Source organism: Lissotriton helveticus, chromosome 6, assembly GCF_964261635.1.
Source record: "Lissotriton helveticus chromosome 6, aLisHel1.1, whole genome shotgun sequence".
In the NCBI taxonomy this organism is placed as follows: domain Eukaryota; kingdom Metazoa; phylum Chordata; class Amphibia; order Caudata; family Salamandridae; genus Lissotriton; species Lissotriton helveticus.
In genome coordinates this window covers 1,657,754,825-1,657,773,669 of record NC_136067.1, presented here as the reverse complement: position 1 = coordinate 1,657,773,669, position 18,845 = coordinate 1,657,754,825, and the positions used below count along the sequence as shown (strand labels likewise).

The following is an 18,845-nucleotide window of genomic DNA, read 5'->3' as shown; positions in this document are numbered from 1 at the left end:
GAGCAGCACCGACCCCGGCGCAGGTGTTCTACATCCTTGCGTTGGAAGAAAAGGCACCTGATATCCACCCTGATGTTAACCCAATGCTTTAAGAATATACAGGACTCAGCAGAAAACCCATCATGGTGGAGTAGCACGGACGCGGCCATTACAGGTCAGCGGTCTAGTGTCTGCTCTGCGTGTGAGCATCAATGAGAACAAGGTGTGCGTTAAATTCGATCTGCGCACTTCAACTGTGTTCCGGCTGACAGAGCACATCTGCCTTTTGAGCTCCGTGCCGGAATCAATTTTGAGAGTTCAGAAACCTTGCCACAGACTTTCCGAAAACAGCTACAGTGTCTCCGAAGCAGCACAAGTATCGCATGCGCAACGAGGGACGTCTCTCCAGCTGACTCAATGAGAGGAATCCAGTCAGGCTTGTTCTTGTTTTCTTCTTGTGTTGAGTACATGAAAAACTCTTAGTTAAAGCTGCCAGCTGATATTTCTTGAGCCCAGTTCTACCAGTAGAAAAAACTGTAACGTTCAGAATTTTGGCAATTACCTACAGTTCTTGGTTCTTTTGTCACTTAGTCCAAGGAAGCCGCAGAAGCGCAGTTGAACAATAGTAAGCTCCCTTAAGCTACAAATCAGGTAACGGGAGGGAAAAAACTAAAAGAGTGTTCATGAGATATATACACATAATTTAAGGGTAAATTCTTTACTTCTGTCTTCCTTGCAGTATCGAAGTAGCGAGAGGGAACACATACCAATAATTAACCATAACAAGAGAGAAGCGAAGGCCTAAAACTCTTGGGGTAAATGTTAGTCTTAAGGTTATTAAAGTTTAAACTGTAATCTTCAGGGAATGTGTGTTCTATAATATTGTGTTTGTTCAGGTGCAGCCAAGAAGACGCCCCAACCAACGACAGAGGGATTGTTATCCGACCCTACTGAGGCTGTCTCTCTTTTTCTCTCCACTTCCCCTTTCACCCCCGTTTTAGACGTTACCTCGAATTATAAACATTCGGGTGGCGGCTGAGGCAGAGGGGCGTTGGGTACATCGTCGGCTCCTGTGGATGTCACCAGGCACCCTGACAGCGATGCATCCTTGAGAATATGCCCCATTGATTTTGATGGTGCCTGTTATTTACAAGGGCAGTGTAAATAACAGGCTGTGCCAAAATGAAGACCAGGGAATACCTGGTCTTAAACAGGTGACATGAGGAGAAATGCTTTATTTCTCCTAATTTTTGTGGTGCCAGGGGAAACACAGGGCTGCATCCTATTCTAGTAAATATGGTGCAGCCCTATGTTTCTAAAGTGACGACTCGTGCAGTTAGCCTTCTTGGCTTAACGGCACGCTTCGCCACTATATTGTACATATGCCCCTTAAAGCATTTTTAAGTATAATTCTAGAAAAGTAAGTCAGTTTTCTAAATTTGTGTACATTTCTTCCACCTCTCTGGCTCCTTCTTTTATTCAAATTTGAATCACTTGCATATCATTGATTCACATCAAGGTATTTGGACACTCACATAAAACCTCAATGGCTAGCACAATTGCATTTGAAAATTAAAAATGCCACACCAACCCCAAAGATATTAATACCGTTCTCAATTTAAAGCATTTTCAGCATCCATAAGAACTCCAGTGAGTGGTGATTGGATGGGAATCAGCAAAGGCAAAATAAAGGCAAGCTAAAAAGTAAAACATATTTTTCCCCAGTTGTGAGTCAGCCAGAAAAACCTTCTGATCTAAATGAACCAAAGCAGGCAAGTCTTGTTTTAACAAAGTATTTGTGAAAATATTTTACTTCTCAATATGAAAGTGAGATCACCATATATTGAATAGGAAGCATGCAGCTGCCCTTCAAAAGTTGATCACTGTATAAACTATTGCAGCCCTAGTTTGGAAAATAGAAATCAAATATTAATGTGCCGATGAAGTTACAATGGGCAGGGCGGTGGCCAAGAGGCGGATGAGGGAAGATGCGTGAGCACTGAGCTCTGCGCCAACCCCAACTGTTATCCTGCACCGGGACACTGAAGGAAGACCCCGAACCCCCGAGGGGCGGCGGAGGAGACCTGGAAGCCCCTGCCGTGTAAAAGGGGAGCTTTGAAGCATTATGGCCAGAGGGATCGCCGTTTCAGATCGGAGACTGGCTGGCAGCCTAAGATGGCGGCACACGGGTGTCGCGACTTGGCCGACGGCGCTAACGGACTGCCTTGGTGCAATTAGGAAGAACTGTCTGGGGGAGCAGCCACCGCCCGTGGGAGACTAGAGCTGGGGCCGCTGCGGGGATCCGAGGCCAGCTCCCACTGCGGGCCTGACAGGGAGATTGGCAGCTGCGGGAATGCTAAAATGGCGGTGAGGGCGTTCCAGCAGAGAGCATAGCCGCGCAGCGGGACAGCCTGGAGATCGCCAGGCGGAGTTGCGGGGGGTGCTGGAGCCCGACTGAAAGGACTGGAGCTGGCGGTGGCGCGGCAGTGACGGTGGGCGAGGTCTGGAGCCCTGGAGCTGCCCGCCGCCACCGAAGAGATAGGTGACTGTCACGGGAGAGTGCCGGGACTGTGATGGGATTTGCGGTGGGAGCCGGCGATGCAGTAACCGCTAAGAGGTAGCGGGCACGAGGTAGGAGAGCCGCTTACTCTCCGGGACTGCCTGCGGAGCAGTGGGTCTCCAGTGATGGGTGCAGCCATATGGGGATGTTGCTAAATTGTTGGAGGCGCTCGGCGGAGGTTTAGAGCCAGCTGCAAGTGTCAGTGCCCCCCTGGGGAGCCACTAACCAGCGCAACCTCCGCTTGAGGATTGGAGGTGGGAGAGATTCCCAGCAGCAGCTGAGACCCAGGCTGTGGGTAGTAAGTGCAAGATAATGGCAGCCAAGATGTGTGACAACACTGACAGATGATGTGAGCGAGCTGTGGGCAGGGCTGCAGTGCTGGAGAGACAGCGGGGGTAGCAGATCTGGCATGAGAACAGACTTCATTAATTGCACCGTTGAGTTGCTGTGGTGGAGGATTGACAATGGCAGGTACTGGAGTGACGACAAGACCTGCTGTCCTCAGCCCTGAGGCAGTGGGGCTGCTGGAAGGTGTAACAAGCAGGGTAATTTGGCTAGCGGGGACCGGGCCCTGACAGTGGGGGCTGGAGGTTCAGGCTAGACCGGACAGGGACTCCTCAGCGGAACAGTGCCTTATATGACCAGCAAGAGTGAGGACTAACAAGAGAGCTGGGTCAGTGAACTTGCAGCACCCGGGCACGTTTGGAGGACGGCACTGAAGTAGTGTATGATCATGTGAGGGGGAGCAGATCGGGGCAGTGGAGACAATCTGACTGCCTGAGGCGTGGGCATGCAGCTAAAGGCCGCTATGGGGAGGTGATTACTGGAGGGGAGCCTGCCTAATAAACGGATCTCATGTGTCAAGTAAGAATGGGGAAGCCAAGAGGGAAGCAAGCCGGAGCGCCAACGGAGCAGGAAGAAGACACAAGTGCCCCAGACCTGCGGGAGGGTTCGCAGCATCGCTCGGAGGGGATGCTCCAGCAGCAGGTGGATCAAATACTAAAAGCCATACAGATACCAGCGAGGCCCTACAACTGGACATCGCGCATGTGATGCAGGGTCTTGGATTGCTCCGAGCAGACCACGCCAAACTGGCCGACAGGGTGAAACAAAAGGAGGTCCCCATAGAAGTCCTGGAACCGGCCCAAAAGACGATGGCAGCTCAGATGACTGATTTCCAGCACAGCTGCAAACCCTAGAGCAGAGAACAGAGGATGCCGAAGGGAGGAATCAAAGAAACAACATCCGGGTGGTGGGGCTGTCTGAGGGAGTGGAGGGGGCCAGTATGGTGGACTACTTGGAGGACTGGCTGAAGGGGACCGTCGCTCCAGAGGGCCTGCCATCCTTCTTCACCCTGGAGAGAGCCCACAGAGTGCCGGCCAGGCCGCTGGCTCCCAGAAGACCGCCCAGGCCGGTGGTAGCTAGGCTGCTCCATTATGAAGACAGGGACATTCTGCTGCTCGAGGCCCGGACTACGGGCCCGTATACAGCAGGCAACAGTAAGGTAACATTATTCCCGGATTATACGCTCGAGGTCCAACGCCGCAGGGTATCGTTTGTGGCTGTCAAAAGAGCACTCCGGGACGAGGGCATTCAATACTACCTGATGTTCCCGGCACGCTTGCAGGTAACTGAACGATAAGACGTATTTCCATGATAGTCCTGAGGAGGCCTGGGGCTGGCTAGAGATGTATAAAGCAGGCACCGGAGAAGCAGGGCAAGGCGCAAGTACACTCTCGGTGGGACCAAGCAGATTGCGGAGTAACGGGCGATGCCAACCAGCGGCCCAGAGGCCAACAGAGATGCAGACGGAGAAGGAGCGCACTGCTGCTTTGCAAGCTGTCACGGCCATCTCCCGGAAGGAGGGGATAGCATCTCAGGCGGGGACAGAGTCGGATGGGGGATCTCTGGAAGCGGAAAATGAACAATCGGACAGGGGAAGCCTGTAACTGACTCATGTGATGGTTGGGACGGCGGATGAGATCGTTGATGGGTGATATGGCGGTTTGCCGGACATGGGATGAGAAATGAGCGGGGGTTGGCTCCGGCAGGGGGGTGTTTCCTGTGGACTTGGCTGTTTGGTCACTGGCTATTGAGGGTTAGAGGGGCAGGCGAGGTCGGCTGAATACATGTATAAAAGGTCCCATTGCTATATAGCCTCGGAGGGGGCTAGTTAGACATCAGAGGGGTTGAGCCCAGGATGGTGGTGTACGGGGAGGTCGACTCTCTGACGCTTGGGCACACCCCCCTAAGTTTGTGTGGGTATAGCTCCTTAGGGTTTCTTGAGGGAGCAGTTTGAGCATAAGTTTGGATGGGTTCTAGTGTTGTAGCGCCTGTTCTGAGGGGAGATAGTTGGGGAGGGATTGGGAGGCAGGTTGGGTAGTTAGTATCACCGGTGTGTTCCTACATGATTTGAAATGTATTACCTGGAATGTACGGGGGCTTCATACAATGCAGCGGCGTCACAAGGTGCATGCATATCTGGTGCGGCGGGGGCGCATATAGCGTTTCTTCAGGAAAAACATATTAATCGATCTAAGGGGTTAGCCCTGAAACGAAGGTGGAGGGGGCAATTATTTTACATGACTTATTCAGCTTTTGCCAGGGGCGCCTTAGTGTGGGTCAGAGCGGGTGTCCCTTTCCAGCCGACGCAACAATTTGTGGACCCAGAGGGAAGGTTTGTAGTGTTGTTGGGGCGGCTAAATGGAGTTGAAGTGGAGCTGTGTAGTGTGTATGTTCCCAATGTGGAACAACTCTCTTTCTTTGAAAGGTTGTCGGGAAGTTTAGCACCATACCTGACTAATGCAATGATAATGGGAGGAGACTTTAATTCAATTGTAGATGTGGAGAAAGACAGGTCCCACCCTCCGCTTTCCAGCACTCCGGTACATAGAATATCCAAGGCAAGAAGCGCATGGCAGAATAATTGGGGGCTGGTTGACACATGGCACACGCTTCAAAATGGAGGAGCAGGCTTATTCTTACTATTCTGGTCTCCACGACCTGCACATGAGGCTAGATTCCATATTGTGTACCCCTGACGTCCATTCCAAGGTGATAGATAGTGAATACTTGGCCAGAACGATATCGGACCATAACCCGTTGTTAGTGAGGATACGATGGAACCGAGAGAGGGCGGCAATTCTGACCTGGCGGCTCCGACCGGGGGCGTTGGAGGACCTGATCTTCTGCGAAGAGCTGAGGATGGGTATTGGCCAATATTTTTTAAGGCGAACGAAGGGACGGCAACGTTGGTGGCACTTGACTGGGATGCATTTAAGGTGGTGGTTTGGGGTATCTGTATTGGCAAAATGTCGAGGGTAAGGAAAACATTGCTGGTAGAGCTAGAGACAGCAGAGAGCCGGCTGCGAGAAGCTGAGAGAGCCAGCCCTAGGGATCCAGGGGCGCAGAATGAGGTGTTGAAGGCTAGAGAGGCAGTGGCGGTACAGATGGAAAGACTGCACTCTTTTGACTACAAGACTTACAGAGCGAGGATGAACACAGAGGGGGACAAATCGAGTGCTCTGCTGGCGTGGCGGGCTAACCCGACTGCCAGGGGGGCACCGATACTGGGACTGACAGTCCCAACAGGAGAAATGGTGAACACACAATCAGGGATAAATAGTTTATTCTTGGAGTATTACACCAAACTCTACAGCAGCCAATTGACACAGGGTGCCGATGGCATAGGGGAGTACCTTGCAGACTTGGCCCTGCCATGCTTGAGTAAAGGGCAAGAAGATCTGCTAGGGAGTGAGATCACGGTGGGAGAAATCAAGAGTGCAATTAAATATTTGGCCTGTAATAAGACGCCTGGGGTGGACGGCATCCCCATAGAATTCAACTCCAAATACGTGGATTGCTTGGCCCCGCGCTTACAAGTAATATATCGGGAAGCACATAAGATAGGGTGGTTACCTGTGACCACTAGGGAGGCTATTATTATCCCCCTTCTGAAACCGGGGAGGGAACCCACAGACATGAAGGCATATTGCCCACTCTCAATGTTGACGGCCGACTACAAAATTCTGAGCAGGATCCTAGCATCTTGGCTCCTCCCCTATATGTCGCAGTTGATCCATCTGGAGCAGTCGGGTGTTATCCCTAAGCGAAGCACGTCTATTAATGTGCGGCGGCTGCTTTGAATTCAGGGGGAAAGCCATGGTTTACCGTCGACTGTAATGATTTTATCGGTAGACATTGAGAAGGCTTTTGATAGCCTGGAATGGCCGTTTCTTTTCCAAGTCATGCGCATGATGGGTCTGGGGGAGGCATTCGTGGGATGGACCCAAATACTATACAATTCAGCGACGGCCGGTGTGCAGACGGGAGCGACGGTGTTGTCACCCTGTTTGGTGGGGCGAGGGACGCGACAGGGTCGCTCGCTCTCTCCGCTGCTGTTCGTGCTGGCGATTGAACCATTGGCCGCGCGAGCTAGATCAGGGAGGCATTATGTCGGTCTGGAGTTAAGCGGGGACACGCAGTATATATGGCTTTATGCCAATGACCTGCTAATGTTTCTGGCCATCCTAGGTGAGATCTTTTCGGGAGCAACAACGCTTTTATGGAAGTCTGGTGAAGTCTCGGGGCTACGAGTAAACTGGGCAAAGACTTGCCTGTTCCCGGTACATCAGGCAATGGAGAGCCCTGCTAGCTTGGACGGAATACAATGGGAACCCCACTGCTTGCCTTTCCTGGGGACTAACATCTATCATGTGCTGGTGGACCTTTTGGAGGGTAATGTGGGCAGAGCGGTGCGACGGATCAAAGGGAGCATGGCATTCTGAGGGACGCTGCCACTCTCGGTGGCAGGACGAGTGGCACTTCTGAAGATAGTAGCACTGCCTAGACTGTTATATTATTTCAAGACGCTGCCGATCTGGATTCCAGGCTCGTGTTCAGGACACTCCGGTCCATGATGGGAGGGTTTTTATGGGGGAGCGGCAGACGGCGGGTAGCACTGGCCATGATGATGAGACCTCGGGCCGAGGGTTTGCTGGGCGGTCCCAGACTTCGAATTGTATTATCTGGCAGCCCAGTTGCAGTGGCTTACACAGGCGGTAGCTAGGGAGTACCGGGGCCCGGATGGCCTCGAGGATCGATGGTTCCCACGTCATGTTCTGTCCTTTGTTGTCCTTTGTCAGCGGATGCGTGTTGGTTCGTTGACACACGAAGAGAGGGCGCTGAGATCGTGCTGGAACAGAAGCAGGCACAGGGGTGGTGTCACTCGCCCATATGCTCCGGCCCTCCCACATGGAGTAAACTGGGCCGTGCTGGCAGAGTGGGAGGAACTGGGGCTGCAAATGGTTGGGGACTTGTACGGGGAGGGAGTCCTTTTGCCTTTTCAGGCATTGCAAGATAGGTATGGTTTGCCCAGGGGTGATTTTTTACTGCATGCTGCTCTAGTGTCGGCGAATAAAAGGCACTGCGGAGAGGGGCTATCGGAACCACAGACATCTTTGACATGTCAATATGTCATAATGGCAGCAGGGACGGTAAAGGCTATAACGTGCATATATAGGCGAATGGTGGAGGAGGGACTGCAACCACTGAGTCAGTTACGGGGGAAATGGGAGGCAGACCTGGGTAAAGACATTCCAGAAACGACATAGGCTAAGATAGTGGAAAGAGCGTGGAAGGGCACGCGAAATGCTAGATTCCAACGTATCCATTTCTATATAGTACATAGTGCGTATTTAACTCCAGAGCAGATAAATAAATATTTTAGCGTGGATACAGCCTGTTGCCCACGATGCCAGTCGGATGCGGCAGACTTCCGCCACAGGATGTGGAGTTCCCCGCAGCTCGGAACGTATTGGGAGGAGGTGGTTGATGTACTATGCGGCGAGTCGGATAGGCAGATAGAACCTGACATGGGTGCATGTATACTACACTGGTTTCCCCACACGGCGTGAACAAAGGTCACAAGTAAGTTCTTAGACCTGGGGTTGCTACTGGCTAAGAGAGAATTAACGAGGCAGTGGAAAGCCAGGCGGGGTCCTAGCAGAGATCGGTGGAGAGCGGAGTTCACTTCTTGGGCAGCCAGCGAGAGTGTGGTTAGGTTCCAGCAGGCTAGGAAAGCTAACAACGAAAAAGCGCTGGAAACCGCAAAGGCATGGGTAGCCTTGGTCTCGTTGCTGACGTTGCCTGAACCGGAATCGGATACTGAGCCCTTGGAGGCACCACAGGAGATTCCCTGAATTTGCAGCTTATAACGAGGTTCCAGTAGACTTTGGGGATATGGGAGCGGAGTTAGGAATGGCCTGAACCAGGGCGCAGCACTGGCAAACTATATGAGCCGCACACCCTTGAGAAGTTGTGACAATTGATAATCATTTGTATAGATTCCTCAGATCACACCGGTGAATGGGGTTAGGGAGGAAGAGGGAGGGAAATGTAAGCAAATAAGGGGGCACCAATCTTGGGTGGCACAAAGTTGTGTGATGTTATAGAACGCCTGTTAAATGAGGTTGCTATCTAAAGGTGGGAAGGCCAGAAAGATTAACGTGATAGAGACTATAGCGTGTATACAAGCTCATTGGAAGGATATGAATAATCAGAAATGTATCAGGAAATGTGCCCCTCACAATATTGTGCCATGACTATGGGGGTTGTGTTTGTGTTGAAAAACCAATAAAATATTGAACCCCCACATTGCCACTAATAACCCCAAGATTTCGAATGCCACAATCCAGCCAGGCTGTCGGAATTTCTCCTTTCCTGTGTGTCACTTAAGAACTTAAGCACTCTGTGTGTTAGAAATGGAATTTTACATTCAAAAATCCCTGTTTTTGTGCACTTATGCGCTTAGCGCCGGGACGCCCCGTTGCTGGGGCAGCTGTCGCGCTCAACAAACCCATAACATAACATAACATATTAACCTTCATGTCATTACTTAATTACATATAAAACGTTTTAGTGTCAGGTAAATCATTCAAGCACAGACAGGGAACATATTTGTATTTATAGATGTAAAGCTGATATGCTAAAATTGTGTGCAAATAAATTCGTGTTTATCCTGGCTTCGAAATAGTTGAGGAAACATTTCTTAGTTTAATCACTTAATACTAATTAGCATTACTCAGTAAAACAGATCATTTTTCTCTGCAGGGAAAGTGCACAGCACGCACCCTCTAGACCACAGCTTTCCAAACTGTGTGGCGCGACACGTTACTGTGTCGCGGCCCACACGTAGGTGTGTTGCGCGATGTGACGTGAAGACGTCTGCCGGCCGGCCGAAATTAGGAATGCGACTCGAGCCCCCTCACTCGGTAATCTCAACGTGCACGAGACGTGCAAGACGGAAAGCGGAGCAGCTGCAGAGCGGAGCCTTGTGGACATGAACAGGAGCAAAAGTGAGTATTCAACCCCCCCCCCTCGGAGAGTGCGCGGCCTTGCTGGTGATATCGGAGCCGCCTCTACCCCACCATCTCAGGCGTCCAAGCCATTCATTTAAACGGCCTCATGGGATGTCTGGTTTTCACCGGCGGTCCTTGGCTCTTTGGTGGGGACCTCGCCGGGTTCCTGCGGGGTGAGGGCTGAGCATTATCTCTGTGCCGGACGCCCCCGCATGGCCGCTCAGGTTTCTTGCTCTCCCAGTGTCATTTCCGTGAGCCGTCTCTGAGGGAAGCAAGGGGCGGAGGGCGAACCTCTCCCAAACGTGCTGCCCTCCGCATCTTCAGGACCGCATCCTAGGGCTGCGAAAGGCTAAGCAGCCTCTCACTTTCGCCCCGCGTCCCTGTGAATTAGTGTGATCCTCTGCAACCAGAGGTCTCTGACTGCTTCCAGGTGGTCGTAAATACAAGACAACAGCCACGCTTTGAGTGACCCCTCTCGAATCTCGGCGTGCCCACCCTGGTGATGTGAGCCATCCTGGCCTGGACAGGCTTGTATTTGGCATGCCAGCAGTGCGTCTGCACTGCAGCCTCCATTAGGTAGGTTCTGGGAGGGAGTGAAGCACAGGGTGTGGAGGGGAGAGGTTAAAAAGAAGGGGGCAGAGGAGCAAGAGGCAGGAAAGAAGCGGGGGGAAAGGGCAGGTGCAAGAGAGGAAAGAGCCACAAGAAGATGGCACAAAAGCAGATAAAGTCGGCATAAAAGGAAACCAGAGGCAATAAGAAAATAAGCACAGAAGATGGCACACTTAAGCTTTGCAAGGCAGCACAAAAGGTAACAAGAGGCAAAAGAAGGCAAGAGAGGAAAGAGCCACAAGAAGATGGCACAACAGCAGATAAAGTTGGCATAAAAGGAAACCAGAGGCAATAAGAGGCACAAGGAGTGACAAAAAGATGGCAGTAGAGATGTGAGGAAGAGGCAGTAAAGGTGTAAGAGGCAGTAAGAGGTACTAAAGTTATGAGGAAGGACAGAGAGATGTCACTATAGGTGCTATAAGAGGCAGAGCAAGATACATGGAGAAAGAGCAGGAGTATGAGAGAGAGAGTAAGTGAGTGAGGGCGAGTGAGTGAGAGAAATGAGGTATAGGAGCCTAGCCCGCGAGGGCCTTGACCCGCCATAGGACCGGCAGCAGCTAAGTCCAGAGAGATGTCACCAGCAAAATGTGTGTGAGTTGACGTACACCCCTTAAATACGTCAGGGTTCAAAGTAGGGAGCAAAACTCCTCCAGAGAAGGTAAAGTGCTTGTATTCAGGGAAACAAAGTAAAGTCAGACAAAGTAAAGTCAGACTCAGCCATAAACGGAAACAAGAAAATTACAAACATTTAGGACATGAGTAGGCTATATGAACCGACCACGTTATCCATGTACAGAACGAGACTTCATTTTGTTTGTTTCTTTTTGAAAATATGGATTATGTTTTATTCTAACCCCTATTAATCTCGAAGGTTAGTAGATTATGCATGGAAAACAATGACACTTGTAGTTTTCTAGGAATACTCTCTTGTACATCTTGTGCATGCAGAATTTCGGCCAGTCGTAGAATTCCGCATACTGGATGCCAGAAGCATTTCTCATATTTTTGTACTTTTATTCTTGCGTCATCCTTTGACCTATACTCTCAAGAAGTATAGGGTTGTTCCTCTCCAATCTCAGAGTTGAAAAGCACTTGCAGCTTCCCTTCCCTGGAGAATATTGGCAAGTTTTAACAGGGTCAATTGCCAGAAGCATGCAGGTTTATGGATGTTGGCCTACTTACTGTCAGATAACAAAGTGCAATTTCAAGGCACTTCGCCTAGCCCACAAAATCCCCTATGGAACATACAGATCAGAATTAAAGGCCATTCTTTTGGATCATCACGCCATAGATGTCCATTCATCAAGATGCTAGGGGTAGCGGAAGTGACATGACATATCCTTTGTCTACCCAGATGACATCACAGGAAGGGATGCCATGTAACCTTTGACCCGGTTGACATCATAGGAACTCACATCAGGTGATCTTTGAACTGGTTAGCATTACAAGAAGTGGCATTCACTAAAGTTAAAAACGGACAATAAGTGATGATGAAAAGTATACTGAAGTAGCTAAAAGTACATCCCAATGAAATACTGACTAGACAGACCACTGTTATATCAGTGGTTTGCTTACAAAAATAACAGAAGTGCAGCCATCATAGGCATAACGCCAGATACCCTGGCACAGCTTTGAATGCTCAGGCACAGCCATGATTTGGTAACCACAACCATCATGTTCCTAGCATTGGCGGCTGGTAAGGAACGGGGGTGGTGTGGCAGGGAGGACAGGGGTGTTGAAAAATATTGTTTCTAAAACCACTTACCGTTTCCACCGCTTCTCCTCCGACTCCGTTTCTCATCTCTTCTTGACTCCAGTCTGGAAGAAACTGCAGGAAGCACCCGGGCACACAGGCTCCTGTGTGTGTGGGGTGTGTGTGTGTGTGGAGTGTGTGTGTGTGTGGGGTGTGTGTGTGGTGGGGGGGTGGGGGGAAGGGGTGGGGTGTGTGTGTGGGGTTGTGTGTGGGGGGGTTGTGTGGATGTGTGTGTGTGGGTGTGTGTGTGAGAGGGTGTGTGTGTGGGGGTTGTGTGTGTGTGGGGGGGTTGTGTGTGTGTGGGGGGGTTGTGTGTGTGGGGGGTGTTTGTGTGTGGGTGTGTGTGGGTATGTGTGTGGGTAGGGTTGTGTGTGGGTGTGTGTGTGGGGGGGTTGTGTGTGTGGGTATGTGTGTATGTGGGGGTGTGGGGTTGTGTGTGTGGGGGGGGGTGTGTGTGTGTGTGTGGGTGTGTGTGTGTGAGTGGGGGTGTGTGTGGGGGTTGTTTGTGTGGGGTTGTGTGTGGGGGGGTGTGTGGGGGTTGTGTGTGTGGGTGTGTTTGTGGGGCTGTGTGTGTGGGTTGGGTTGTGTGTGGGGGGGGGTGGGGGGCTGTGTGTGTGGGTATGTGTGTATGTGGGGGTGTGGAGTTGTGTATTTGTCCTTCTCTTATATGCAGTTAATTTTAGCTCAAAGTGCTGAATGGAAAACATATGACTCGTCTTGTTTTCTGTTGCCTTTTGGCACGCTGCATGGAGGAAAGCGGTCCCACCTGAGTTCAATACACAGAGACCGGTTGATAAGTTGCATGATTGTTTTATCACTCACAATTCCCCCTTCCTCAACTGATTTTTTTATAAGTCATATTCAGCAAGGCAGCAAGTGGACTTTGTACGTGGTTGAAAGGGTTGGCAGGTTGTGCACCTGCCCTTATTGTGCCGTAAATCACTGGGGCATGTGTCAATGTGTGCATGATTATATTCTTGTTTCATGCACAAACCTAACCTTGCTTACACTCAGTTTTGCCAGTCACTGGCTTGGTTAGACCAGATTAACAATTGCTTTATTAACCTTCCTGCTTTCTCAAATTTGCTTGGAAATGCACCATTTGCCCACTACTTTTTCAAAAAATTCTCGGGGGAGAAGCCCCCAAACCCCACTTAGGTGGTTCGGGCGTTCGCTGCGCTCGCTCGTATTTCTGTGTCCCTCAAAAATGTTTCGGAAAAAGGTGTGTCACCAACATGAAAGGTTTGGAAAGCTGTGCTCTAGACTTTCAACTTTTAACATTAAGATTGAACAACTATTTAAAATATAAGGTCTATCATTGAATCTGTGATTGCAAATGTGATGGTAATTCGATTTGTCAGATGACCAAGGCTTCTAGAAAATGTTAAGTGAAATAAAATATATTTTGCAAACCTATGTCATCCGTTGACACTTTCTGTGTTTTTCACATCATTGTCCTCCTCGTTTCAGTTCAACAAGAGTGGACCAAAGATTTGCCGAACCTCAGAAAACTTACAATTTCACATATGCCAGCCTTGAAAAGTCTCGAAATAGAAGCTTTCAAGAATATGCCATTGTTAAAGGAACTGATCTGCAAATGGTCACGGGCTCTCAGTTGGACAGAACCGAAAATATTTGAGCACACTCCACAGTTAGAAATGCTTGACTTTCAGAAGTAAGTTTTACATGAATATTATAGGCTGTCTGATTTTTTTTATTTGGCAATTAATGTATGAATAAAGTACAAGTCTCTGACATACACCAACTGCACTGCGACCCCACCTTCTGTTTGCTCTGCGATTGATTTACAAATTAGTCACAGTATAAAATATCTATTCACAGCAAGCGCAAAAACTCCTGTGTCATTAATATTTAGATGCAGTTGTCATTTTGTGAGTCCCTACAAATGGCAATGGGAATGGGAATGGAAGGGCTGGAACCGCTGTGATAAATAAAAGTTTTCATTCAGTGAATGGCATTATGGGTTGATGCTGCTGTATGCCGTCAGTCCCGCAGTCAGCAGTCACCTCAGTGCAGCCAGCTTTCACAAGTTGGGGGCCATCCTACAGCAACAGCTTCCACTTTGCAGGTATCTAACCACTTTGTTTTGGGAGTCTTAACAGATCATCGATTGCAACCACATTTACATGTTCTACTAGAAAGTTGGTGAAGGAGAATCCTGAATGTATTAGAGACAAAGGGGGCGAATACTATACAGTCTCTTTTCTTGCTGTTACTTTTACAGCACTTAAACACACTACATTACAGTACCCACAACCTTGCCCCCCAGGGCAAGAAGTGATACAAAGAAACAACCAACCCACAGTATAAATAGTACCAATCACCAAATCACATCTGACTTCCTCTTTTATTGATGCGTTCTAAAGGACTATAAATCATGTGTGAACTGAATCAATAAAACATAAAAATAGTAAAACCCACATCAATTCCTTCTGTCCTAGGTGCATTTCCTCAGGAAATGACAATGCAGTCCCAAGAGAGTAGGTCCTTCCAGCCAGTCCATTTCAACTCTGACATCTCAGCTTGACATCTGGCTGGTTGCCACTTGTGTTAGATATCATCACAAGGCATACATTAATTATCATTCCCTGGGTGGGCAATCTACTGTGATGAGATAATATTTGCTTCTTTTGTCTTCAATATAATCAGTAGTCTTTCTTCACCAACTGGCTAGGAGAAACTGCAATTGTGTTGCAAGACCGGAGATTCGTCTTCAAAGTATATTAACAACCATCACTGCAGCATATTCAACAGTTTTACAATAAAACATTTTAAAAGTTAAAACTCTAGTACAGTCAGTGGCGTCAAGATACCATCTACCCGAGCCTCAGCTCAGAACGCCTGAGAAGCCATAGCCCCTCTAGCTGAATGCGCCCCAAACTAACTTGTATTGACGCCAACCAATGCACTCAACCCTTTTACCCACCTTCTGATCTTATTTGATGTTACTGGCTGAAATGGCTTTCTTGGAGATATTAATAAGTGCTGGCCAGATGATCTCATTTCTTCATTCATCTTCACATACTGTTTCAGGGACGTTTTAAGGCATAGGCAAAGTGGGTCCGGCCTAGGGCCCCAGGCTGTCAGTTGGGCCCCTTATAGAGCCAGCTTTGTTCTGTGCAGAGTATTGCCCTGATAATTCTGAAACAGATTATTTTCAATACCGTTCTCCTTCAAGTGGAGTGGTGTGGCTCACTGGTTAGAGGCGGCAGACCCGTAAGCAGAGGACGGCCCGGGACCAGGGTTCGATTCCCGACGCGGCAGGGTTGTGGACCAGGGTCAGCGGGCTCGATAATTCTCACCTCGGTGCCTACTCCAGTCAGGGACCACACTCGGCAACTCTGGGCATTAGCTTGCCTCCTCTTCACAATGGCCCCCCCAGACCGCCGGGGATGCTTGGTCGCACCTTAGAGATACCCATTAGGGACCATCTCTCAGGGTGAGCCAGGACGGGTTCCCCAGCGGTCGAAGCGCGGAGATACTCCTCCGGGAGTTGATTCTAGCGCTATATAAACCCACAATTAAATTAAATTAAATTAAATTTATGTTTAATGTTTTATGTCTAATGTCGGATGATGTGTGAGAGTCTATTACAGACATTTTGCAGAGAAATGTTGGGTTTATGTTTCATGCAACATCTACAAAAATGTTTTTTTTAGATCAAAACAGGAGCTCACATATGAGAAATGGGTGGTGGGGGGGGGGGAATCACAGTGATTATTTGCAGTAATATAAGAGAGACCCTGTTTTGTTCCAGTATTGAAAACACAGGTCACTATCCCTGAACATTAGTTGTAAAATTTAGACAAGTGTGCTTGTGCACTGTTAGTGACCTGGCCAAAGAGGGCAAGAAACAGCTGAAACTGGATCATAAATTCAAAGCTGTTCCAAACAGGGGCCGCCGAAATATTATTGGCCCAGGGTCCCAGTTTTCCAGCGCAAACTTGCGATTTTCAGATCGCTAGTTCTGTTAGTGGGACTTAACAAAAATGAGATGCAATGTAGGTGTTCCCGTGCAAAAACAGTTGCTAACCCCACTTCGCGATATTTAAAAGGAATTTCCTATAAGGTGCAAAACCCCAAAAATTGCCTCTAACTCCAGTACTCAGGTTGTTTTTTAACAGAAAATATCTGGTCTTAAAAATGGTGCAAACACTTGGGGCCTCGTTTCAGAAGGTCTTGGTGCTGGACAGCACTGCAAGGAATTTTGCGGCGCTGCCCTGCGACAAAACTACAGGGTAGGAATGCACACCATCAATAAGATAGGGCGCATTCCTGGTCCTCATTCATGAAAAGTGTTGCATTGCTACGACAAAACAGAGTTGCAACACTTTCACTACGCCCTTCTTGTGACACCATGGATGCGCTGTATTCACTATACAGCTCTCCATTTTACAATTAATTACTTGAATCCTGACATATCTGTCAGCCTAACAGTCACGCATTTCTGCAGTTGTGTCACAAGCAGGATGCAACTCTAGCAAAGCATGGGGCCAGCCTATTCCTGTGGCACTGTGTCACTCTTAGGCCTGCCATGAGGCAGGCGTAAGGTACCGACGCAGTGGCGTCCTACAATTGTTGTTGTGAAATCTGATGGATTTCACTGCGCCACCCCTATGAGGCTTTGTTGCGTGGGAACACCCACCCTGCATACATCATACCTGATGCATGTATGATGTGGCACAGGGATTCACAAGTTCATGTATATGCCTAGATGCATCACTTTACAAGTACGTCAAGAAAATGACGCACTGAAGGGGATCATGAATGAGCCCCCCTGTCTTTTTACCCTAAGTTGGCACACAATGGCTGCCATGCGCAAACCAAGGCACCCTTGCGCCATGGTGCAAGGGTGAGTGTGTTGCGAAGTTGATTGATGTTGTGGCTCCATCTTTTCTCGAGGCGTCTGCAGGTGGGGCTGGACTAGTGGAGGGTGGGAGTGAACCAGCTGGCCTACTTGGAGTGTTGTTTGCCTGGTCTTTTATTGAGGGGTGCCAGGGTGTTGGCACAGTTGGAGATCCATAGTGGATGTTGCGTGCTGCGTTGTTGGCGTCTGTTAGCGTTGGCGGAGTGGTGGTGCGGAGGGAGTTGACTGGAAGGTCTTTGGTGGCCTTGATCGACCCGTGACGGGGGGCAATGATGGGAATGGTTTACGGTGGGCTGGGTGTAGTTGAAGTTCCCGCTGGTGGAAAAGACGGGCTTGAGCGTGTGTCAGGCTGTGTGGGTTGGTGTGGTGACTAGCTGCTTGAGTCCGATGTTGGCGAGGTTCCCCAGGAGGGGGGTGGTGTTCTGGTCACTGGGATTTTCCAGGTGGACCTTGAGGTCCTCAAATAGGATGTAGTCGGTGGATGAGAGAACCTGGAGTGCGATGAGGTCCACAATGGCATCGGTAAATGGGGGGTTCATAGCCCTGGGGGCCTTCAGGTGAGGGTGCAGCGGAGAGTGGTGTTGGGGTTGGTCAGATCTGGAAGTGGAGGTGTTCCATAGTCACTGTGGGGTCATCAGAGTGTTTGGTCAGACGGAGTGTGCCTTTTCCAGACAATGGCAAAGCCTCCTCCTGGCCGCTCAGGGTGGTCCATGTGAGTGAATATGTAGCTGTCATGTTATGTTATGTTATGTTAATTGCACTTGTAGAGCGCACGGTTACCCTGGGGTGTCCTGGCGCTAAGCACTGGATACTGGGAAGAACTAGAGTGAATGCTACTGGGAGAAGAGCCATGTCTTCCGCCCCTTTCTGAAGGGGAGGAGATCCGGGGCATTCCTAAGATGAAAAGGAAGCTCATTCCATGCCCTAGAGGCATAGGTGATAAAACCCCTGCCTCCTCAATTCACTCTTTTAAATGCAGGAACTTGAAATTGTTTAGCTCCAGTAGATCGTAACATTCTTTCCGGGACATCCCATGGAATTTACGCCTAAGTAACACCGGTCCTGCTCCATTGATGCCCTTAAAGACGGTACAAAGTGCCTTAAAGCGTGTTTTTTGTTTAACCTGGAGCCAGAGCAATTGCCTAAGCTCCTCTTTTATGGAAACACATTTTGGCGTTCCTGACAACAATCTGGCTGCTACATTCTGGGCTAGCTGGAGCCGATTGATGAGTTGCTTTTGGGCATTAAGATATAGCCCATTACAGTAGTACAAGCGCGACAATATGAGGGCTGTTACCACTGTCTTGAGACTGCTTTCTGTCAGGAAAAACGTAATTTTCTTATAATTCGTAGAACCAGAGAGCAGGCCGAGATCACCATACTTATTTGGTCACCCATGGTGAGTTTGTTGTCCACCAATACCCCAAGGTTTTGTGCTTTCCTTGTGGGTATGGGGCAAGAACCAAGGTCCCCCGCCACCATTTAGGTGTCTACACACAGGGATTATCTCCAAACGTTATGACCTTGGTCTTTCTGGAATTTAATTTTAGATAGTTGGAGGACATCCAGCCGAGATGGCCCCTATGCAGTCATGACAATGGGCCCCTGTTTCCTTTTATCCACCCTCAGTCAGTGACAACACTATTTGAGTGTCGTCAGCATAGGAGGTGAGTTGGAAGCCAAAGGATCTAATGACTC

The 18,845-nt window shown here is 49.3% G+C and overlaps 1 protein-coding gene across 1 annotated transcript in view; it reads left to right on the top strand.

The window, feature by feature from the left end:
- LRRN4 (leucine rich repeat neuronal 4) overlaps positions 1-18,845 on the top strand; it is a 232,106-nt gene that overhangs the window by 162,108 nt on the left and 51,153 nt on the right. Inside the window, exon 3 of the mRNA XM_078649518.1 lies at positions 13,730-13,934. Coding sequence (XP_078505644.1) covers positions 13,730-13,934 — 205 coding nt within the window. The remainder of the gene's footprint in view (positions 1-13,729; positions 13,935-18,845) is intronic.